Genomic DNA, 23,874 nt, shown 5'->3' with positions numbered 1-23,874 from the left:
GTGGACTTGTTGGGCCGAAGGGCCTGTTTCTACACTGTAATGTAATCTAAAAAAAAACACAGGGGCATGGATAAAGAACTTATCAGACCGAACCCTAGCAGACACAGAAGAAGCGGTACTAGTCAAAGGATTAAATTTCGATGACCGAGACGCTGACAAGAAGGATTTCCTAGCGGCATTAGAAACCACATTGAAGGACAACAATCTCACGGAAGAAACACAACAAATGATCAGACAGACAGTTGTACCTACTCTGAGCCGAAAGAAGGAAGGAAACAAAACTGTACACACAAGAAAAGAAAGCCCTAGAAAACCTCAAAAAAGACAAAAACTTTGTTATATTACCTGCAGACAAAGGTCGCTCACAGTCATCCTGAACAGAAGGGACTACATCGAGAAAGCCAATGCACTACTCGCAGACACCAACACCTACCGACAGGTGGCACTAGACCCGACCCCACAATTAGGAAACAAAATTACATATCTCCTAAGAAAATTACACAATTCCGGACAATTAAACAAGACGGAATTTCAGAAAATGAAACCCGACGGGACCAACACCCCATGATTCTACGGACTACCAAAAATCCATAAACCAGGAGCCCCCCTCAGACCTATAGTCTCACTACCCGGAACACCAACTTACAGACTGGCCAAAGAACTACACACAAGACTGAACTACCTAGTAGAAGAGTCACATCACTCCATCCACTCCACCCAGGAATTCCTAAAAATCATCAAAAACACCAAAATAAAAGGAAGATGAAGCAATGATCTCATTCGACGTAACAGCACTGTTCACTTCCATCAACATCGACCTAGCAAAGGAAACACTCGCCACACTTTTAGAACAGACCATCACACACACCCTAATCACATTACCAATGAAAACATCATGAAGCTAGTGGACCTGTGCCTCACCACCCACTGCACTTTCAACAACATAGTCTACAAACAAACCAATGGCACACCCATGGGATGTCCGCTATCAGGATTCATAGCAGAAGCGGTAATGCAAAGGCTAGAACAAACAGCCCTACCAATCATCAAACCAAAAATCTGGGTTCGCTACGTAGATGACACCTTTGTCATCACAAAACGAAAAAAGATAGAAGAGACATTTAACATCATCAACAACATCCTCACAGGCATAAGGTTCACCAAGGAGGAAGAAGCTGACAACAAACTCACATTTCTGGACGTCACAGTAGAAAGAAAGGACAAGGGAGAATTACAAACCTGCGTATACAGAAAACCGACAAACACTGACCAAATACTCAACTACACCAGCAACCATCCCAACACACACAAACAAAGCTGTATCAGAACATTATTCCAATGAGCCACCACACACTGCAGCACAGACGAACTTCGGAAAACAGAGGAGAACCACCTATACAACGTATTCAAAAAACGCAGTGTGCAGATTCCTCAAGAACAAACCACGACAAGCAGACAAAACACAGCCAGAAACCCTAACCACCTTACCATACATCAAAGAAGTTTCAGAAATGACAGCCAGACTACTGAGACCCCTCGGAATCCTAGTAGCACACAAACCCACCAACACTCTCAAACAAAAACTAACAAATTTCAAAGACCAAATACAACCCATGGACAAAACCAACGTCATCTATAAAATTCCACACAAGGACTGCCACAAACACTATGTAAGACAAACAGGAAGCAAGTTAGCCACCAGGATACATGAACACCAGCTAGCCACAAAAAGACACGATCCCCTCTCCCTCATAGCCCTACACATGGATGAAAAAAACCCACCATTTCGACTGGGACAACACATCTATCCTGGGACAGGATAAGCAGAGACATGCCAGAGAATTCCTAGAGGCCTGGCACTCCAACCACAACGCCATAAACAAACACATAGATCTAGATGCCATTCTATCAACCCCTCAGAAAACGAAAAGGAAATGACGTCACCACAAACCCCAGGAACCCCATCCAGGAGAAAGATATAAATAGAAAGCAGGAGACAACAGCTTCGCTTCACTTGGAGGTCGCCACTGATGATGTTACCTAGCCAGGTAATGAAACGTCTGGATATCAAACCTACAGCTCAGCGAGCAAACCTACACCCCAATGGGACAGACCTGTTCCTTTGATCTAACGTAATCCTTGATTTCTTTTGTAAGCCGTAGTTGGAACAATTTGCCTGCTGGGTTATTGTGCATCAAAGAAACGTATTTTTGTTGTAAACTATGTATCATATCTTTAAATGTTATCTATTGTCCGTCTATTATCATATCTTTAAGATATTTGCCAATCCACCATAACTAGTTTACCGAAATTGTTTTCCAGTTTCTTTGTTTAAATGCAGGATACAGTTTCTGACTGAAGTACATTATTTTCAAATTTAATGTAAAATGCTAGCATATTATGATCACTCATTCTTAAAGGATCCTTTACAACAAAGTTATAAACTGGCCCGCTCAGAGCACATTACGAGACCTAAAATGGTTTGTTCCTAAAATGATTCATCAATGTAATGCTTTACAAAACCATCTTCAATATATTCCAAAAATTCATTCTCAAGCATAACTATTGTTTACGTTTACCTGATCTATATGTAGAAAGTGAGGACAGCAGATGCTGGAGATCAGAGTTGAGAGTGTGTTGCTGGAAAAGCACAGCAGGTCAGGCAGCATCGAGGTGCAGGAGAATCGATGTTTCGATGCCCGAAATGTCGATTTTCCTGCTCCTCGGATGCTGCCTGACCTGCTGTGCTTTTCCAGCACTTAGCTAATCTATATGTCAATTGAAACCCCCCATAATTGCAGTATTACTCTTGTTTTAATAATTTCCAGATTTTTACTACAATTTACATTATCCTATCCATTTGGTGGCCTATAAATAAGGTAAAGTCACCATAGTCCCAGAGAACCATTGGGCTGATTTCTCATTAGAGAGACATAACTGGTAGGAGTATAACGTGAGGGTCAACATGCCTGAGGCGAGGGGTGAGGTTGAGAAGGTGGGATCTTAATGGTAACCTCACCCTGTGTGGGAAATAAATAAAGCTTTTTTTTGCTCCTTGCTATTTTTTATTTTCATCCAAATGAATCCAATTTGTTTCAGTTAGGTTAAGGCCATCACTCAATACAAGACTAATCCCACCAACTTTTTCCAGCTTTCTATCGTTCCTTAACATCATGTACCTTTGGATATTCAAGTCTCAGTTTTATCTTGTAGCCACACTTTTGCATTGAATATCATGTCATATGTATGAATTTTTATTTGGGCTAATGAATTGTCATAGAATAAAGGTTGGAAGTCTCATGACACCAGGTTATAGTCCAACAAAGGGGCAGAGCTCTGAAAGCTTGTGTTTTTAAATAAACCTGTTGGACTATAACCTGGTGTTGTGTGACTTCTGACCTTGTCCACCCCAGTCTGATACTGGCATCTCCACAACATAGAATAAAGGCGAATAAGCTCTTGCAATTCCTGACCCAAACATGAAAAACAAGACCAGGTGATCCAGGTGAATCAGAGAAGAAGGTACCTGAGACTAGACTCATCACCAGTGGAGATGGTGATAATGATGATGGTGATGGGGATGGAGGTGGGGGTGTGGGAATTCCACATGCAGCCATGCAGGGACATTCAGAAGCCCACTTATATGAAAGTTAAGGACACGGAGGTGAAACCATTATACGGGCTGTAGATTCCAATGGTGTGGGACTTCAAGAGTTAGATTAAGCAAATTGCTGCATATATGCAAGCAATGTAAGGAACCAGCATCAAAGAACAAGGGAGAGGTAAACCAGACATCATTCTTGAAGGATGCACCTCATCATACTCAGGCAGACCTTTACCCAATGCATCAGTGACCTGATAAGGGACCAAAGAATAGTTTGATAAATATCAAGATCTCAAGTGAAAAACAGACATTTCATTTCTGATATTTCTTCATAAATCAATACCATGCCAAAAGTTTGACTGAAAAGTTTTACTCAGCAGCTATATTAATATGTCGAGGTTATGAAAGAGGAGGAGGTGGGAGTAAAGGAATGCCTTCTGTCAACAAAACCAGGGCTCTGAGGCTCAGGGGATTGCAGTTGTGAACAAACCTGCAGCAGTTGAGGAGGGAAAGCGCAGCTTCAGCATGGTCTAGCTGTATGCTGAGTGAAGGCATTTCAGCAAATGAGTGAAAGGCAGTGACAGTGAAGACTTGGCATGGCTTGGGATGCCATTAGATCTGTAAACTGATGGATTAGGAGCTGGTGCGATGTCAGTGGCACTGAGATCACAGCAACATCAAACCACCTCTCTATCAGCCCTTTTCTAATGTCAGCTAGGGGCTTGGGCGTCATTTGCCAGTGACCAAAAGTATATTTATTTGCTCACTGATGCCCATTACAAGAATGCAGTTTGTTCTGCCTATCATGGACACAGACAGGCAAGCTGCCTTCACTGCGGGATTTGCAAATAAAACCATGCTGACTATCCTTGATCACATTATTCCTATCTAGATGTGCATAAATCCTATCCCTTGGATCCCTTGAAATATTGCTGGATTCCCTCAGGTACAAGGGGTCATCAACTGCATTCTTGTGCTCCACAGCATTCTCTAACCAGGAATCCAAACAGGAATGGATTTCACTCACATAGCGCTGCTTCTGCCTGGCTCCTGACATAAACAGGGGTGGGTGGTGGTGATGAGCAACGGTTGACTTATGCTCCTGAGTTACAGAGAATGAAGTACTGCCTGGATGCCTTTTAAATAATGCACCCAGAAGTTGAAGCTTGAAAGGTGTAACCGGGGACAATAAGGACTTCCTACCAATCTGCTTATAAACCTTAGTGTTTAACAATTACATGCATACATCATAAGCTGAAAGCCTGAAGATTTTAATTGTGTAAGAAAACACAACTTGGCCCTGGGTAGGGGGAGAACCTACTTCCACAAAGACTCAAAACTAGCAACTTTTGCCCACTGTTTACATAACAGCCAATTCTTTCCAGGAAAATCCACCTTGAAGAACCTCACACCTTTAATATATTGTCTGAGCTGAGCTGTCACCTTTTTTTATAAAACCTTAAGTTATCTCAAGAACGCAACTTAAAAGAACTTCTGGGATTTACATATTAATGAACCGAAATCTGCAAACCAGTCTAAAAGATGAAAGACTCAACAACAATCTAGATTTGTTCAATATATCATTTTAATTGCATGAGACTGTGACCTTTTGCTATAAATTCTGTGTCTTATGACCCTGCCCACTGGTTACCTGTTGGACTATAACCTGGTGTTGTGTGACTTTCAACTTCATCTTGAAGAAGTTCCCCTCTTCCAAGTTCTGACAGAGGTCCCTACATCTAAAAGGTTTATCCTGCTCTGCTCCCTTCACAGATGGTATTTGACCAGCTTTGTTAGTTTTTATTACCGTGCCTTCGTGCTGTGCATACCAGTTAATTCACAGAACATTTAAGACTTCTATAATATATTGTTCACATAAACTTTCTTTAGCATTATAGTGGACAGGAAGTTCCTTTTCTGAAAAATCTTCTCAAGGTGGGTAATGTTGGCATTCAAATGAAAAATGTTCACTTTGATCCAACAAAGACTTATTGACCTGAAATGTTAACGCTAACTTCTTCTCTCTGTTTATATACACATATCATCAGCCTTTTTATTTACTGTGGCAGGATAAGGTGTTAAGTATTTTCTACACTGGCGCCTCTGAACTCTTTTTTTAGTTGTGTGCAGGATCCCCAGAGGCAGGGTGTGTGGCTTAATTGCTGGCTTTGTAAGTGACCCATTATTAAGTTTTAAAAAATAACCTGCTGTTTGGAAATTCTCCATTAGACATATTCTCACCAAAATTATTAACCATTGCAATCTCAAGGCACCCAATGACGCATTTCTTTACATATACATTGTTATATTTCACAACAGATCAAAGTAGAATTACAAACGTTTTATTCCATGAAAAATGCTGTCCCTTAGCAAAAAATCCTGAAAGAAAATAAACTGCATTTTATAAAGCCGCTCCTATTTCCACAGGATATCTGGAGTGTTAGCAATGAAATTTACTAACTGTTACTTAAACAGAAATGGTAGCCAATTTACACATAATAAAAATCACTGAAAACTTTTCCAGTAGTCTGAAAGCTGCAAAAAACCCGTAGTTTAACACGCTGGCTCTGCAGTTTGAGGAGTCAGAATGATTGTGGAGTTATTTAGAAATTGCTGGCAAGATATGAGTCTGGGATTCAACTCCTTATGACTGCTGGCCAGAGTATCCAGGTGTGGACACTCCTGACAGAGTGAGCAACATGCCAGGCTAGGTACGTCTAGCCACCCCATCACAGAGGTGGGCCATTTCTATGGCTTGTCTTTCACTGCCCTTCGACAGAACCCTGATCAATAGTCTCGATCGGGGAACCTTCTAAAAATAAGTTCACAAGTTTTTATCCACGTTGACTCTGTGCTAAGTAATGACACCCGCCATCCCTCTGGTCCTCTATAGCCCTATTGATAACCCCTGGCCCCTCCTTGTTTATTCACTTAGTTTACATGTGACTAATGAGTCATACAGGAATGACGGTTGGAGACCTTTATGGTACTTAATGGGATAACCTGCTTAAAATGAGAAATAAGACTGCTGGTGTGATTCCATTGAATGCATCAATTTGCTATTGATGCACATTGTTGTCAAACAGTGAAAAATTTAGATTTAAATAATTAAGAACTTGGAAGTTAGAACAAGAAAACTTAGTCGAATCTATCCATTGGATGGATATACATGAAGAGAGAGCTGGAGGATCTTGTAAGTATATATATAAATATTAAGTGATCAATGAATGGAAAACTTGGGAAAATCCACCTTGCTCACAGGCTAATGGGGAGAAAGAGTGATGATGAACAACAATGAATCAGGAGGAGGGGAAATCTGAAATTACATGGATGAGATGCCACACTAAGGGTGCAGAATGAGCCTGGGGGGTTGTAAAAGTGGTATTGCCACAGAGGCCACCCAAGTCACCACCACCCAGATATAAGCAGCCAATTCCCAATGAGAGTGGGTATGTGGAAGTCCCAAACAAATGCCTTGCCTTTTGAATGCCCTCACGCTAAAAACTGTGGGAAAGTATTCTATCATGATAAACCCCTCAAGGCAGTACCAATGATGTCAAACACGACAAAGATAGGGATTACCGGATTGGAGTGTTCAGAGCAAAAGGAATCTGCATGTGCAGCTTTTGGGATAAATCCTGGATGAAGCCCAAAGATGGGGATAGTGGGTAGGAAACAGGACTAGAAATCTGCAGAGGACAGAATTAAATCAACGCAGCAAAGATATTTAGTCAATGAAGCAGCCACAATACATAACACAAGTAAAGTCGCCTTAGACCCAAAGGACTATAGGGCTGCAGTCTCATTAAAGAGAGAGGTGATTGCTGGTGGTTTAACCCAAGAATCACCACATTTTAAGTGAGGGGAGAGGTTGAGAAGGAGAGTCCTTCATGTTAACCTCAGTAGGCGCTAAGTAAAGGCAGACAAATAGCACTATTGATCAACGATGGCAGTTATGCAATCATAAGAGTTGACCTTGGTTCAGGAGATCAGGATGTAGAGCCTGTTCGGGTGGAGATGAGGAATAGTAAAGTAAAGAAGACATTACAGGTGTATTAGGAGGAGCCAACTAACAGCCAACTACTTTACAGGCCCTGCAACAGTAACCACACAGTATGATGGAGTATACAAGATGAAATATTGGATATTTGCAGCAAAGAGACACCAATGATCATGAATGACTTTAAACATAAAATTAACAAAATCAGATTGGCAGTAGTATCCTGTATATAGGATTTATAGATTGCTTTCTAGGTAATTTCTTAGAACAGCATGTTCTGGAACCAACAAGAAAGCAGGTTATAGTCGACTAGATGTTGTGTGACCTGACAAGATTAATTAATGACCTCAGAGTCAAGACAACTTTAAGTAGCAGCAACCACAATATGATTGAATTTTACACCGAGTTTGAAAAGGAGAATATTGGGTCTAAGATTAGTATTTTAGGTCAATTGTATGGGCACAAATGCTGAACGAGCTGAAGCAAACTGGCTTACTAAGCTAGGTAATAGATCAAATGAAACACATGGCAGACATTTAAGGGGCTATTTCAGAAAAATATATTCCTACTGCAAAGAAAACTTCAAAAGGGAGGTCCAATCATGCAGGTCAGATGACTGCAGGTAACAGCAGAGTATGACTAAAGGTCGGTTAGGAGGAAGAAACTAGACTATGAAAAGAAACTAGCTGCAAATGGATAACAAGAGTTTCTACACATACTTATCAAGAAAAAGAACAAGTATTGGTCCTCCAGCAAGTGTGAATGGGGTGTTAATAGTAGAAAATAAGGAAATGATTGGTAGAATTAACAAATACTTTGCTACTGCCTGCGCTACAGGGGTACAAAAATCATTCTGGTAATAGCTGTAAATTAGGAGATAGAAGAGAGAGAGGAACTTAGTAAAATTAGATTCACTAGAGAAGGGCTACTATGCAAACTGACAGAGCCATGGGTTGACATGTCTCGTGTCCAGACGAACTTCATCCAAGGGCCATTACAGAGGTGGCTAATGAGTTAGTAGATGCATTGGTATTAATATTCCACAATCCATTTGATACACAAAAGCGTCCATCAGATTAGAATGTAGCAAATCTAATCCACAAGGGAGGAGGTGAAAAACAAAAAAAAGTTAGCTGAACATCTAGCTGTGCACTTCGAAAAACTCAAGGTAATCAGAAAGAGTCAGCCCAGATTTGTAATGAGAAAATCATGTTTAACTAATTTATTAGACTTCTTTGAAGGAATAATGTGTCCTAAGGATAAAGGGGATCCAGTAGATGTACTGTACGTGGATTTCCAGGAATCATTTGATAAAGAGCCAAATCAAAGTTTATTGCCGAAGCTTAAAGCTCATAATGCAGAGGGTAACATATTAGCATAAACAGATTACTGACTGGCTGGTAGAAAATAATGAGTCAGCACTTATGGGTCTTTACCCAATTGGCAGGATGTGATGAGTGGAGTCCTGCAGGGATCTATGCTGAAGCCTCAATTTTTTACAATTTATATCAATGACTTAGATAACAGAAATAAAGTCGTGGCAGCCAAATTTACAGATTTCACAAAGATAAACAGGAAAGTATGCTATGAAGAAAATATAAGGAACTTTCAGAAGGATACAGATAGGTTTAGTGAATAGCAACTTGAGCATTAGATAGCAAAACATGAACTTATTCAATTTGACAGGTAGAATAAAAAGGCAGAGGATAACCTAAATGGAGGGTGACTAGAAATCTGCGTTGCAAAGGGATTTAATGTTCCACTGCAGCCTAAATCACAAGAAGTTAGTATGTTGTATAGCATATAACCAAGAGGGTTAATGAGATACAAGAGGAATTGAACATAAAAGTAATGCCTTACTTATGCAGGGCAATGTTGAGACCACATATCAAAAACTGTGTCCAGTTTTTGTCTCCTTATTTAGGGAAATGTAAATGCATTGGAGGCATTTCACAGGAGGTTCACTACATTGATACATGAAATGAACTTGTTGTCTTATGAGGACAGTCTGAGTTCATTTCCACTGAAGTTTGCAGAGTGAGGAGTTACTTGATTGAAGTGTTTGAGATCCTGAATGGTCGAGACAAGTTAGACACGGAAAGTTATTCCCTCTTGTTAATCAGTCCAGAACTAGGCAGCATTGTTGTAAAATTAGGGATGCACCTTTTAGGACAGAGATGAGGACACCCATTTTTCTTTCAGAGGATTTTGCAATATTGGAACTCTTTACCTCAGAAGATGGTGGAGGTGGAGTCATTGAGTATTTTTAAGACAGGCATAGGTACATTATTGTTATGCAAGGGCATCAAGGGTTTCAGGGGAAATATGAATGAAGACTTTGAAGTACAAACATCACGATAACTCTCACAACGGCTATCCAACTGCTGCCCATCCTCCTCAGCATCATCGCACACCTCCAACATCACTTTATCCCCTTAAGCATCTGCCATGACATTCCAATACCAGGCTTACATTTTTGCTTAAGATGCTTTTAAAATTTAGTTTACATAAATTTTAGAATCAACCACTAAGTGCAAATCCCCTAGTGAAATGGTTTTCATGAGCAATCATCGTCTTTACATGTCAACATCATACTTAAACATTGCGCTTTTACAGAGAATTAAATAATATATAAAAGCTATTTAAAGAATGCATTGAATAAAACACTTGATTTAGAATAAATGATAAAGTTCATGATCCTTTGTCATTTTATCATAAATCAACAGTAAATGCTGGCAGGGGCTACTTAGCAACCAATTATCCCACCAAAACAGTTTCAAACAATAGATCAAGTGCCAAAAGAAACAAAAGCCTGGATTTTCCACTGGTCAGCTGGTTGTTATTCCAGGGTAGATAGAAATTGAACATAGGCACCCTGCAGAAACTCCAGCAAGTAGACAGGCAGGAGGCTAGAAGAACACAGCAAGCCAAGCAGCAACAGGAGGTGAAGAAGTCAATGTTTCGGGTATAACCCTTCTTCAGGACGGGGGTGGGGATCTGCAAATGAAGGGGGAGGCGGGGGCAGGGTGATGAAATAAAGACAGGTAGAGGGTATGACCTGGTTGGTCAACGGGAGGAATGAATCTGGAGCAGTGGCAGGGAGAGGAAGGGGCTGGGAAGGGAGTCAGGGGATGGGGAGGGAGTTAATTTGAAATTGCAGAACTCAATGTTGAGTCCTCCAGACTGTAGTGTGTCCAGGCGGAAGATTAAGTCTTGTTCCTCCAATAGACACTGTGGTTTGTTTTGGCGGCAGAGGAGGCCAAGGATGGTCATGTCGGAAAGGGAGCAGTTAGCGGAATTGAAATGGGAAGTCTGGTAGGCTGTTGCGGGCCCGATTGAGATGCTAGGAGAACAGTTCCCTACGTTTACGCTTGATCTCCCCAATGTGGATAAGACCACATCGGGAGCACCTGATGCAGTAAAATAATTTGGAAGAGAGGCAGGTGAACCTCTGTCTCACCTGGAAAGATTGTTTGGGGCTCACTGGCAGGTTTTGCATCTTTTCTGGTCGCAGGGGAAGGTTCTGGGGTTTGATGGTGAGGGTGGTGTGAACCAAGCACTGTCAGAGGGAACGGTCCTTGTGGAAGGCAGACAGGGGTGAGGAGAGAAAGATGTCCTTGGTGGTGGAGTCTATTTGGAGTTGGTGGAAGTGTTTGAGGATGATGCATTGGATGCGGAGACTGGTGGGGTGGTAGGTGAGGTCAAGGGGTCTCTGTCCTTATTACGTTGGGGGGGGGGGGGGGTTAGAGCAGCGGAACGGGGAATGGGAGAGAGCTGTCTGAATGATGGAGGGAGGAAAAGCGCATTGTTCAAAATAGGTGGGCATCTGCGATGCTTGCGAGTGGACTGTCTCCCCATCCACACAGATGCAGCAGAAGCGGAGGAATTGGGAGAAAGGGACAGAGTTTTTGCAGGATACTAGGTGGGAGGAGGTGTAGTCCAGGTAGTTATGGGAGTCTGTAGGTTTATAGTAAACGTCCGTATGGTGACTGTCACCGGAGATGGAAATGGTAAGGTCAAGAAAGGGGAGGGAGGTGTCTGAGATGGACCAAGTGAATATGAGGGAGGGGTGGAAGTTGTGGGCGAAGTCGATGAACTGCTCCAGTTCAGCCTGGGCCCAGGATGCTGCATCGATGCAGCCATCGATGTAATGGTGGAAGAGTTAGGGTAAAGTGCCTGTGAAGGTGCTGAAGAGGAACTGTTCGATAAGGCCGACATAGAGGCAGACGTAGCTAGGGCCCATCCAGGTAACCATGGCCACCCCGTTGATTTAACAAAATGGGAGGAGTTAAAGGAAATGCTTTTGAGGGTGGGAACCAGTTTGAAGAGGCGGAGGAGGGTATTAGTGGAGGGGGACTGGAGAGGAAGAAGCAGAGGGCCTGAAGGTTGTCCTTGTGGGGTATGGACATGTATAAGTACACCACATCCATAATGAAGAGAAAGACACTGTGGGCTAGGGAACAGAAAGTTATTGAAGATAGGGAGGGTGTAGTTGGTGATGTAGGTGGGAAGTGTCTGAACTAAGGAAGAAACGATGGAGTCGAGGTAGGACGAGATGATGTTTGTGGTGCAGGAGCATGCCAAGGTGACGGGTTGGCCAGGGTAGTTGGGCTTGTGGATCTTGGGGAGCAGGTAGAACCAGGCAGTATGGGACTGGGAGATCACCAGAGGAAATGAGGGTGCTGATGGTGTCTTGGATTTGGGCATGATGGGTTGTGGTGGGGTCATGGGCAAGAGGGAGGTAGGATGTGGTGTCGAAGAGTTGGCGTTCGGCCTCTGCGATATAAAGGAGGTGGTGACCAAGTGGAGGAGGAAGGTTGGAGTCAGGAGAAGGGGTCAGCCTCAGGCGACTGTCTGAGTGGAGTTTGCACATCCTCCCCGTGTCTGCGTGGGTTTCCTCCAGTGCTCCGGTTTCCTCCCACAGTCCAAAGATGTGTAGGTCAGGTGAATTGGCCATGCTAAATTGCCCGTAGTGTTAGGTGCATTAGTCAGAGGGAAATGGGTCTGGGTGGGTTACTCTTCGGAGGGTTGGTGTGGACTTGTTGGGCCTAAGACCTGTTTCCACACTGTAAGGAATCTAATCTAATCTAATCTAATCTGAGGGAAGTCGGGAGTTTTTGTCAAAGAAGATGGCACGGAGGCTGAGGCAGTGGAAGAAAAGCTCCACGTCATGGCCGATCTTAAATTTGTTGAGGTGGAGGCAGAGGAGTACAAATGTGAGCTTTTTCCTGAGGACAGACCGTTCGGCCTCAGAAAGTTTGAAGTGTACACGGGAGGGGGGCGGGGGAATAGTGAATATGTGGCAGGGTTCGGGGTGGGGTTTTCGGTGAGTCTGAGTGTGGCTGGGGTGGAGAGGGAAGGGTCATAGCATATGGTGGGTGGGGTGGCATTGGGTGTATTTTTTCCCCCATTGCCCAGATCTTTGTACAGCGAGTCCCTTCGGACCCGGTCCATCTTTCACCTCCATATAAACTGGAAGATGGCCCAGGTGACTGCAGCGGCACAGTTTCTGGGAATAGGCCAGACCTGTTCCACGTCTAATAGCAATGACAGTGCCTCACACCTGATGACCAGGTTTTTTCCCGCGATGGAGAGCGATCGTAGCTTCCATCTGCCCAGTTTCTGCCTCACTTTGCTGATACGCTCCTCCCAAGACTTGGCGCATGCCCCAGCCCCCCCCGAACCAAATACCCAGCACCTTCAGGTGGTCAGTCCTGACGGTGAAGGGGATCGAGATTTAAGTAGGAGGTAGATGGATTTTTAATTAGTAATGGATTGAAGTATTATGGAGGGTAGACAGGAAAGTAGAGTTGAGGCTGAGGTGAAATCAGCCATGATCGAATCAAATGGAGGAGCAAGCTAGTGGGCTGAATTGCCTACTACTGCTTCTCGTTCTCATGTTCTTTTGATCCTATGAAATGACCTGAGTGCAAACAATTCACACTAAGAACAAAACCTTTGCCCTGATCAAAAGTATTCATAGATTTCACCACCTTGTACACCTTCATATTACCTCCTAAAATGACAAGCTCACAAGAATCCATGTGAAATTCAAATTGCAAAATAGAGTCCAAATACAGGGGCAGGTTGCTCAATATCACTAATCTGTGCCCATTAATTCTGATATGGTTAACACTCTTAGCAAATACCAGCCACAGCTCAGATAATATGACACTTACTACCAAGTCTCAAAAATCTGGGGTCATGTACAACTCTACAAACTGGAGCTCAATAATTAAGACTGACATTGCAACAAGGGAGCAATGCAATATCAGAGATGCCGTCTTTCAAATGAGATATGAAACTGCAACCATTTGGCTACTTAGATGGAAAAATCCCAGGACACTATATTGAACGGGAGTTAGCCCCAATATCCTAAACAATGATTATCCTTCAAACATCACAGAAAGAAAATGACTTAGTTGCTATCACAGTGTTGTTTGTGGGAGTTTGCTATAAACAATGGGGCTCCCACAATTCCTACTCTACAAATTGGATTATATTTTAAAAAGTACTTGATTGGCTGAAAAGTGTTTTGAGATGATTGGTGTTGCAAATAGTGCTGTACAAATGCTCATGTTGTTTTCCTTTTCATCTGGACTGCCTGCTGATTTGCAGGAGAGCTGAGTTCAGCCAGTGTTACCTCTGCTGAGACTCTCAGTAGGAGGCCCAATTCTTTTTAACACCAGCACTGTTCAAAGCCAGACTGCGTCTCTCAAAAGGGACTTGCATTCTGGCAGTGTCACTGTGTGCAGGCCAAGGAGAACACAATTAATGAGCAACAAGGATGGAGCATATTCCAGAATTCCACACTGGCTGCCTTTGAGGAGGTGGGACAAAGGAAAAAGATTTTCCAAACTGTGTGAAAATTATGTTAATTTCTGGAGCAATCAGTGGCAAAAGTCACAACGCAAGTGACTTTTTTACAGAAACCTTGAAGCAAAGAGGAAATCCTTCTTTAAACAATTCTGGAAACCACCAAATGCTACACTCACAGTGAGCAAACAAAAAATCAATCAGCAACCAAAATGAAATGTTTTGATGATCCCTTTACATTCAGCAGACACTCCTGCTACTGAACACAGGTTCAGCCAAGGTGAGGTTTGGAGATGGCAGTAGCTGGAACGTTAAGCTCCAGAATGGGAGAGTTGGCACCAAATCCCTGTTACATGCTTACTGCCAGTATAATTTGTCCATTTTATGCATATCAGTTACACTCAGTAACACCTCCAACTTCTGGTGTTATTTTGGACCACTTATACACAATGGAACCCAATTTTGCAAGTGCAGGAAATCTAGTGTCATTCATTTATAATTAAACCAAATATGGTAGTGATGGCAACACAGTGTTACTACTGCAATATGTGGAGGTTGCTGGATACGAAAATGTCTTCCAGAGTGAACACATCCATAGTTAGGGTGTGCAGCTCAAGGAAATTTGAAGCTGATTAAAGAAATTGGAGTCTGAGCTGCAGACATTGTGGCCCATCAGGGAAGAAGGAAGCTACCCGTATGCTTTGCTCTAGAGGGTGCTTACACCTTTCTAAAGTAATTCAAGATTCATCTGTGATCAGGGATAGGAACGTGTAACTTCAGGTGATGCAAGTATGAGGCCCCTCCAATTGTCCAAGGTTCATGCAAGTGGTGTAGACCAGAGTGTGACTGCAGGGAAAATGAGCAAACTTATCACAGCAACTTGATACAGCGAGTCATAGAGATATACAGCATGGAAACAGACCCTTCCGTCCAACTCGTCCTAAATTAATCTAATCCCACTTGCCAGTATTTTCAAAAATTAATTCATAGGATAAGAGTGTCGCTTGCTAGGCCAGCATGTATTGCTCATCCCTAATTTCCCAGAGGACAATTAAGAGTCAGCCACATTGTTATGGGTCTGGAGTCAGATGTAGGCCAAACCAAATGGTTTTTCCAACAATGGTTTCATGGTCATCATTACTCCTAATTCCAGATTTTTCTTTGAATTCAAATTCCACCATCTGCTGTGCAGGATTCAAACCCAATCCCAGAACATTATCTATGTCTCTGGATTAACAGTCCAGCAATAATACCACTAGGCTATTACCTCCATTTGGCCCACATCCCTCTTAACCCTTCCTATTCATATACCTATTCAGATGTCTCTTAAATGTTGTAATTCTACCACCCTCTACCACTTCCTCTTGTAGCTCATTCCATACATGCACGACCCTCTGCATGAAAACGTTGCCCATTAGGTCCCTTTTAAATCTTTCCCCTCAAACTTTAAACCTATGCCCTCGAGTTTTGGAGAAAATACCTTCACTAGTCAACCTATCCATGCCCCTCATGATTTTATGAACTTCTATAAGGTAACATCTCAGCCTCCGATGCTCTAGGGAAAATAGCTCCAGTCTATTTGGCTTCTCCCTATAGCTCAAACCCAATTCATGAAAGACCACCACCAATGCCTCGACAATCTTCTCAACTATTTCCTTCAGAACCCTCATAGGAGGCCATTCAGTTTGGGGTTCTTATCAACCTTCAGACTTTTCAGCTTGCCCATCACCTTCTCCTAAGATATCACATTCGGCTACTTAATCAGATAAGAGGCCATTATGTTGGAAAGTGAATGTCCTCCAAGAAAGTTTGCAATATCACAAAAATAGGGAGGGGGTTGTGGGGGGGGGAAGGCAAGTGATGAGGATGACACAGAGAGTCTACAGAGGGATTCAGACATGATTAAAGAGTGGACAAAAATTTGGCAAACGGAATATAATGTGTGAAAACATGAGGCCATGCACTTTTGCAGGAGGTGCTGAATATTTAATGACAGAAAGACTGCAGAAAGCTGTAGAACAGAGGAATTTGACAGCATTAATCACAAAAAGATAGCATTCATAACAACAAATGCTGGAGATTATAGTGGGTTAGACAGCATCCATGGAGAGACAACAAGCTAACATTTCAAGTCTAAGTGACTCTTCATCGTAGTTCTGATGAAGAGTCATCTAGGCTGGAAATGTTAGCTTCTCTCTCTCTCTCCATGGATGCTGTCTGACGTGCTATGATCTCCAGCATTCATTACTTTCAGTACAGATTCCAGCATCTACAGTAATTTGTTTCTAAGATAGCAATCAATTTCAGGAGGTAATAGGGAAGGCCAATGGAATTTTGGCTTTTATTCCAAAGGGAATGGAGTATAAAAGGGAACTACATGAGACATTGGTCAGACCCCCGCTGGAAATGATACATTACCATTGGAGGCAGTGAAGAGCAGGTATGGAGGGTCTGTCTCATGTGGATTAACTTGGGCCTGTATTCACTGCTATTTAGAAGAATGAGGGGTGATCTTATTGAAACATATAAGATTCTGAGGGAACTTGATTGGCTAGATTTGAAAAAGTCGCCTCTATATGTGGGAAAGTCTATGACCAAAAGGGCATAGTCTCAAAAATAAAGGAATAGATAAGGAGGAATTTCTTCTCTAAGAAGGTAGTGAATTTGTGGAATTCTATACCACAGAATATTAAGACTAGGTCATTAAGCATATTCAAGGCTGAGATAGAGAGATTATTAATCAGTGAAGCAATCAAGAGTTCTGAAGAAAGTGGAGTTGAGGATGATCAGATCATCCATGATCTCGTTGAATAGCAAAGTAGACTTGGGCTGACTAGCCTGTTTTTCCTCCTATGCCTTATGGTCACAGCATGCTTCAAGAGAGTGACATTTATCATCAAGCCTTCAATTATTTTTGCCTAGCATTTTAGGAGTACCGACAGATAGGTGAAAAAATGTATAAACAATATAAATAGAAAATGGGCAATTGTTTTGTAACCTACTGCTAATTAGGTTAAATTAGATAGAATTTAAATGATATCAACACTGTGATTATTCGTCAAACTGTTCTAATTCCTTGGTACACTCAAAGCACTGCGCTTTGAATTTTCATTGCATCTGTGCATTTCTCAACAAGGTTAACTCAGCTTTCTATTTTAGTTATTGTTAGTTTGAACTCCTGTCTATACCTTTTAAACTAGAAAATTGATTTTGTTCATTGAGTTAGATTCAGTTCTTTATTTCTTAGGTTTGCTGTAATGCATAACAATAGTCACTTCCATTATCCAAGCAAGATATTCAATATTCCACCTCAAACAAATGTGCAGTGGTGGGATCCCATCACGAAGTAGAGGTTGTTACATATCTGTGGGTTCTTTGATTGAATAGCTAATTGATTCCACACCCTACTGTCATGGAGAGCTTCTGCCCATCCTGTATGTTCCATCAAAAACAACCAGCTAACTATTCTAATCCGATTTTTCAGAACTTGGCGTGTAGCCTTGTATGCCTTGACATCACAAGTGCATATCTAAATACTTCTTAAATGTTACTGAGGGGTTCTGCCTTCACCACCCTTCCAGGCAATGAGTTCCAGATTCCCAATACCCTCTGGCTGAAAAAGTATTTCTCACATCTCCTGTAAGCCTTTTGACCTTTAGCTTAAATTTACAACCCCTGGTCATTGAGCCCTCCATCGTGACAAAGTTTCTTCCTGTCTATCCTAACTATACCTATAATAATTGTATAATTCTCAATCATGTCGTTTTCCGCGCCCCCCCCCCCCCCCCCCCCCCCCCCCCCCCCCCCCCCCCCCCCCCCCCCCCCCCCCCACCCCCACCCCCAATCTCTTCTCTACTCCAAGGAGAATAGCCACTGTCTGTCCAACCTCTCATCAAATTCTCCAGCCTAGGAAGCATCACGGTAAATCTCCCCTGCCTCCTCCCCAATGCTAATACATCCTTCCTGTAATGTGAATTCCAGAACTGCACACAATACTCCTGCTATAGCCGAACCATTGTTTTATAGTACTAACATCTCTGCTCTTCAAACTCTATGCCTTGACTAATAAAGTTACACCATATACCTTCTTAACAACTTTACATATCTCTCCTAAATCCCTAAAGGACTAGGTTAATGGACAGGGCGAAAGTGAGGACTGCAGATGCTGGAGATCAGAGTCAAGATTAGAGTGGTGCTGGAAAGCATAGCAAGTCAGGCAGCATCCAAGGAGCAGGAAAATCCTGCTCCAGATTTTCCTGCTCCTCAGATGCTGCCTGACGTGCTGTGCTTTTCCGGCACCACTCTAATCTTGACTCTAGTTTAATGCACACCATAAAGCTTCTTAGGATCCTAACTTTCATCATGTGTTCCTTTGCCTTGTCTGTCCTGCCCAAGTGCATCACCTCGCACTTATCTTTCTCTATAACCCAGTCTGCAAATAGAGTCATAGAGTCATATGTTTTCTCTTTTAGAGGTTGTGGAAGTCCTTTTTGAAAGTTATGACTGAATCTGCTTCTATCAATCTGTCATGTATACCAGATTGTAATTGGCTTTGGAAACATTTTTCCTCATATTGCATCTGATTAATTTACCAGTATTTTAATGTCCTCTGATTACCAGCACTCTGCCAATGGCAAGTTTGTCCTTATTTATTCTAGCCATGCTTTTGAATACTTGTATCAATCACCTCTTAACCTCTGTTCCATGTAAAATAACTCTAATTTCTGTACTCATTATAAACAACTGAAGTCATCTATGTCTGCTAAATGTTCCTGCACCACTTCAAAAATCTACATCCTTTCGAAAGTATGGTGCCCAGAATTGACCACAACATTCTGGATGGGGGCTAGCCAGTGTTTTATGAAGGTTCCGCATAACTTCCACTCTTTTGATTCAATTACTATTAATACAACCAAGAAGCCCATATGCCTTCTCGCCTTTGACTGTTTGTCCATGCACTATCCACTCTGTACCCACAAACCTTCCAATTTCTTATCGTGCTCAGACACTGAAATTTAGGTGAAGTTGGCAAAAGCCTTCACAGAATAAATATGTGGAACTGCAACAGCAACTTTCATTTAACCAGGGTCTTTAGTTTAATGTGTGCCCAAGACACCGCATAAGAATATAAGCAGGCAAATATATCACGGAAAATAACAGCTACCAGGGAGGCAACTTGTTCAAATAATGTATATAAACTGCTCAAAGAGCCACTGTTTCAGTCTGTCTTTCGTAACGGACTATGAAGAACCAACAGTTAAAAATGACAAAAATCAAAAACTTAGGTTTAATCTGGTATAAATTGAATATCATATCATTTCATCTGCTTTAACATGTGCATCACATCACAGGAGAGAAATCAGTTTAAAACGTTTCCTATGCATTCAGTTATTACCCCTCCCCCCATTTCCTCTTATGATCTTTCCCCGACCCTTAAGAAGCATAATCATCAAATGTAGGATCAGTTAAAAATAAATCACACTGCCATCCAGCCCATCAGCCCTTCTCTAGCTTGGTTTTTAAATTTAGAAAACAAAATCCTGCAAGCAGTCGACTAACTTACTTGTTTTTCTCATTATCTCGACATAACTTTAGCTCAAACAGTACTTCGTTGCATCAGGAAGTTGCGGTGCCTGGGGTAACTTACAAAACCCTTTAGACAGGAACTCCGATTTCAGTCACACAGTGCAATCGGTACATTTCTCAGACACACATAACGCAATTTCTGCTGTTGGGAAAGAAGACAGCATCGCATTTTACACCCACGGTTATTAAACAACAGTTTATCAAACGCAGGCTTTACCTGGCTTTAAAGATTAGTGACACAATGCCGACAGAAGAGAAAACACTTCGCCATGTGTGCGGATGACTGATAACATCTTCTCCAATGGCAAATTGATACAGTTTGACAACAGAATAATAAAGGGAAAATGGTTCAGCCTTTTAAAGTTAAAAACCCATTGCATTCAATGCAAAACTAATGACAGACCTTTTTTGATTTTGGATACAGAAAAGAGGCAGAAGAATCACAGATTATTTTTGTTCTGACCTGATAAATAAATCCTGAGAAAGTTCAATTTCCCACAGGAAATGGATGAGGGGGAAGAGTCATATGTGGTCCAGTACGTGAGGATTTCAATTTTCCTCTCTACTTCCAATTCCAGTCACACATGCTGGGTTGCTTGCCCCTTCCAAGCATTGTGTGCACATACAGATTGTGTTCCTGTCCAGTTTATCTGGGTAACACTTCCAACCAGGACTCACCAGAATGGAATCTGCGAAGCATTAATGTCATAATCTGATAACAGGTATTTTAATAGACATCTCTCCTTCCAAAATGGATCTAAACACCTCCCATTTGAGGCCTCAGGTTTGTCATATAATCCCTTCAGTGTGGAAAAAGGTCATCTGGACCAACAAATCCACACCAACCCTCTGAAAATTAACCCACCCACACCCATTCCCCTACCCCTATTAGTCTACATTTCCCCTGACTAATGCACCCAGCCTACATATCCCTGAACACGATGGGCAATTTAGTATGGCCAATTCACCTAACCTGCACATCACTGGATTGTGGGAGGAAATAAAAACACCCAGAAGAAACCAATGCAGACGTGGGGAGAATGTGCAAACTCCACACAGACAGTCACCCAAGACTGGAATCAAACCTGGGTCTCTGGCGCTGTGACGCAGCAGTGCTAACCACTGAGCCACTGTGCATTTAACCAGAGATCTTCAAAGATGTTGACCACACTGTTCCCATCACATGGACACTGGTTGTCTTCCTCAGTTTGTAGAAGGTTCTGAAAGAGTTAATGTTGCAGTTCCTTTAGTTTCACCAATTTGGTGATGTCAGAAAGTCTTTGGTGGAGAAACAGTATGTCTTACAGGAAGTCTTGATGGAGACAGGTGTAAAGTATCTGGCTCCTAATTGTTGTAATTATACTTAACTAGTTCATGTTACATATTAATTGTACCTACTGCTGTCATACAATGAAGTATGCCACGATATATAAGATGTGTCTCTTCTTGTTATGACTCTCATGCGATCTGTGCTCCACCACTGGTAATTGGACAGGCCCGTGGACTAAACGCAGAGAGAAAGGAGGATTGGTGACAGTGAACTATCTCAGCCACAATCTTCAGTGGACAGCGGGAGGCTGGAAGAACATAGCAAGCCAGGCAGCATCAGGAGATGGAGAAATCGATGTAATTAGAGAAATGACATGCTACCAGAGCTAGCAGCTGTAAAAATGAAAGACACCATTAGTGCTGTAAAAGATCAATTCTGTTTATTTCCAGTGTAGAAAAAAGATTCCTAATGCAAGACGTGGAACAGGAATTATGATAGTTTCACAGAGCTTGTGTAAGCCCTGTCCCATTGCTACCCCACTGCGTAGAGGAGAATCCTACACAATAGAATCCATTTTACCTCCCTCCAACCACTGGAAACAAAGAGAGTGGATACTTAGAGTGGGCAGACCTATCTGCCAGGACCTGTTCCAAATTTTAAGCACTACTGAACAGGAAGCAAGGACCCACCCAATGATGGTAAAGTCCTTCCTCACAACTGCAGACAGAACTTGATGACAGCCTCATCATCAAATTACAATTTTAATAAGCAGTCACTGTCACTTTCTCACCAGATAAAGACAGCTCTCCAGATGTAAATAAGCTCGTAGAGGCTAAAAATATATCTTTCTTTTACTTCTGTGTAGGGGCTAGGAAAAACATAGACCAATCATGCAGTGGATCCACTAAACCTGAAATGTAGGACCTCTACGAGATGGCCCCAGAAACAGATCACAAGACACTTCCAGCATTGGTTGTTGGTCATCAATTGGGTAGGTGGTCAGTGGAATTTAAATGGGTGTAGTCTTGCAGACGGTGTGTTTCCAACACACTGCCCACCAGCTAAAAACCTCCATGCAGTAAAATCAGGAGCAATGTGCTTCAACAAAATGTCTATTTATGTAACACCATTAATATAGCAGAATAGCCAAACAACATTACAAACAAAATTCTGGCTTTCAGCAGCAAGGAGATATGAGGACAAGTGATCAAAAGGTCAGAGTAGAGTAAGTTTTAAGCATGTCTCAAAGTGGATTGAGAGTGGAGATTTAAAGATTTCTAGGTTTTGCAGTCGGAACCACTGAAGTGATGTCAGCTAATGGCAGTTAAAATCCGAATTCCATACACGACAGAATTGCACAAGTACAGAGATCTTAAATGGTTGTAGGACTGGAGAAGATTACAGACTAACTGGGGGGCTTGGAAACAGGGGTGAGAATTTTTAAAACAAGATGTATGGATCCAGAGTCAACATACATCAGTAAATCCAATGTTGATGGACCAATGGGACTTGTTAAAAGGTCAGACATGATTGACATTATCCTTTTCTTTACTTGCAAATAAAAAGAATCGAAGAACATTTTCATGTTAGCGATATTCCTGTAGTGAATGAATACATAAACTTGTGTTTGTAAAGCCTCTATCACTAACTGAAGCCATCCTAAAATGCTTAATAGCCAAATAGTACTTTTAAAGTTACTATTGTAATAATGCATAACTTCACACATTGAGTCAAATAATTTTTATTGTATCATTAAAATTGGAATATGTCTGCATCATCACTGACAATTGCACATGTATCTGACAAAATAAAATAAATTGTATAAACCAAAAAAGGCAAATATTAAGGAGTTGTCTAAATTTATAGTCACTATCGCAACAAGCTACAAAAGTAATGAACAAATATGTTGTTGGACTGAATTACACGCTTTGACTACCATCTGTGTTTGGCATGAAATTGTCAGAAACATATGTTTTTTACAGGAAACAGTTTAAGCACATTAACCAGTTCATTTTTGTGATTTCTAATATTGGATTTAAAAATAGAACTAAAACTGTATTAAATATTTCTATCAGTGATTATGGCAAGTTTCAAATAACCTTATTCAAATAATGCTGTAATCTTGAAAAGCAAAATAAAACTAGAGGGACAATTTATCTTGGAGTCCAGATTGGGTAATAACAATTAAACATCTGGCTCTCAATGACAGACTTCCCATCCAACCAACAGGAATAAGATCATCCATCAATGGACATGTGGGAATTAGAAATGTTGGGAATGGTGATAGTTAAGTCATTGCAAGTGGTCCATGGAGATAGTCCTTGGAACAATAAGTAAGGGTTAGAAGAGTTTGCCCGTTAGAGTCACAGAGTCATAGAGATGTACAGCATGGAAACAGATCCTTCAGTCCAACTCGTCCATGCCGACCAGATATCCTAACCCAATCTAGTCCTACTTGGCAGCACTCGGCCCAGATCCCTCTAAACCCTTCCTATTCATATATCCGTCCAGATGCCTTTTAAATCAGCCTCCATCACTTCCTCTGGTAGCCCATTCCACACACGCACCACCCTCTGCATGAAAAAAATGCCCCTCAGG

General features: G+C 41.8%; 1 protein-coding gene across 1 annotated transcript in view; it reads right to left on the bottom strand.

Annotated features, from left to right (window-relative positions):
- The window catches only part of cep85l (centrosomal protein 85, like), a 299,535-nt gene extending 279,452 nt beyond the window's left edge, over nucleotides 1-20,083 (bottom strand). The window contains exon 1 of the mRNA XM_043684467.1: nucleotides 19,984-20,083. Coding sequence (XP_043540402.1) covers nucleotides 19,984-19,996 — 13 coding nt within the window. The 5' untranslated portion in view covers nucleotides 19,997-20,083. The remainder of the gene's footprint in view (nucleotides 1-19,983) is intronic.
- Nucleotides 20,084-23,874: the final 3,791 nt, after the last annotated feature.

The sequence above is a fragment of the Chiloscyllium plagiosum genome, chromosome 3 (assembly GCF_004010195.1).
Source record: "Chiloscyllium plagiosum isolate BGI_BamShark_2017 chromosome 3, ASM401019v2, whole genome shotgun sequence".
Classification (NCBI taxonomy): Eukaryota; Metazoa; Chordata; class Chondrichthyes; order Orectolobiformes; family Hemiscylliidae; genus Chiloscyllium; species Chiloscyllium plagiosum.
This window is presented reverse-complemented; position numbering and strand designations above follow the sequence as displayed.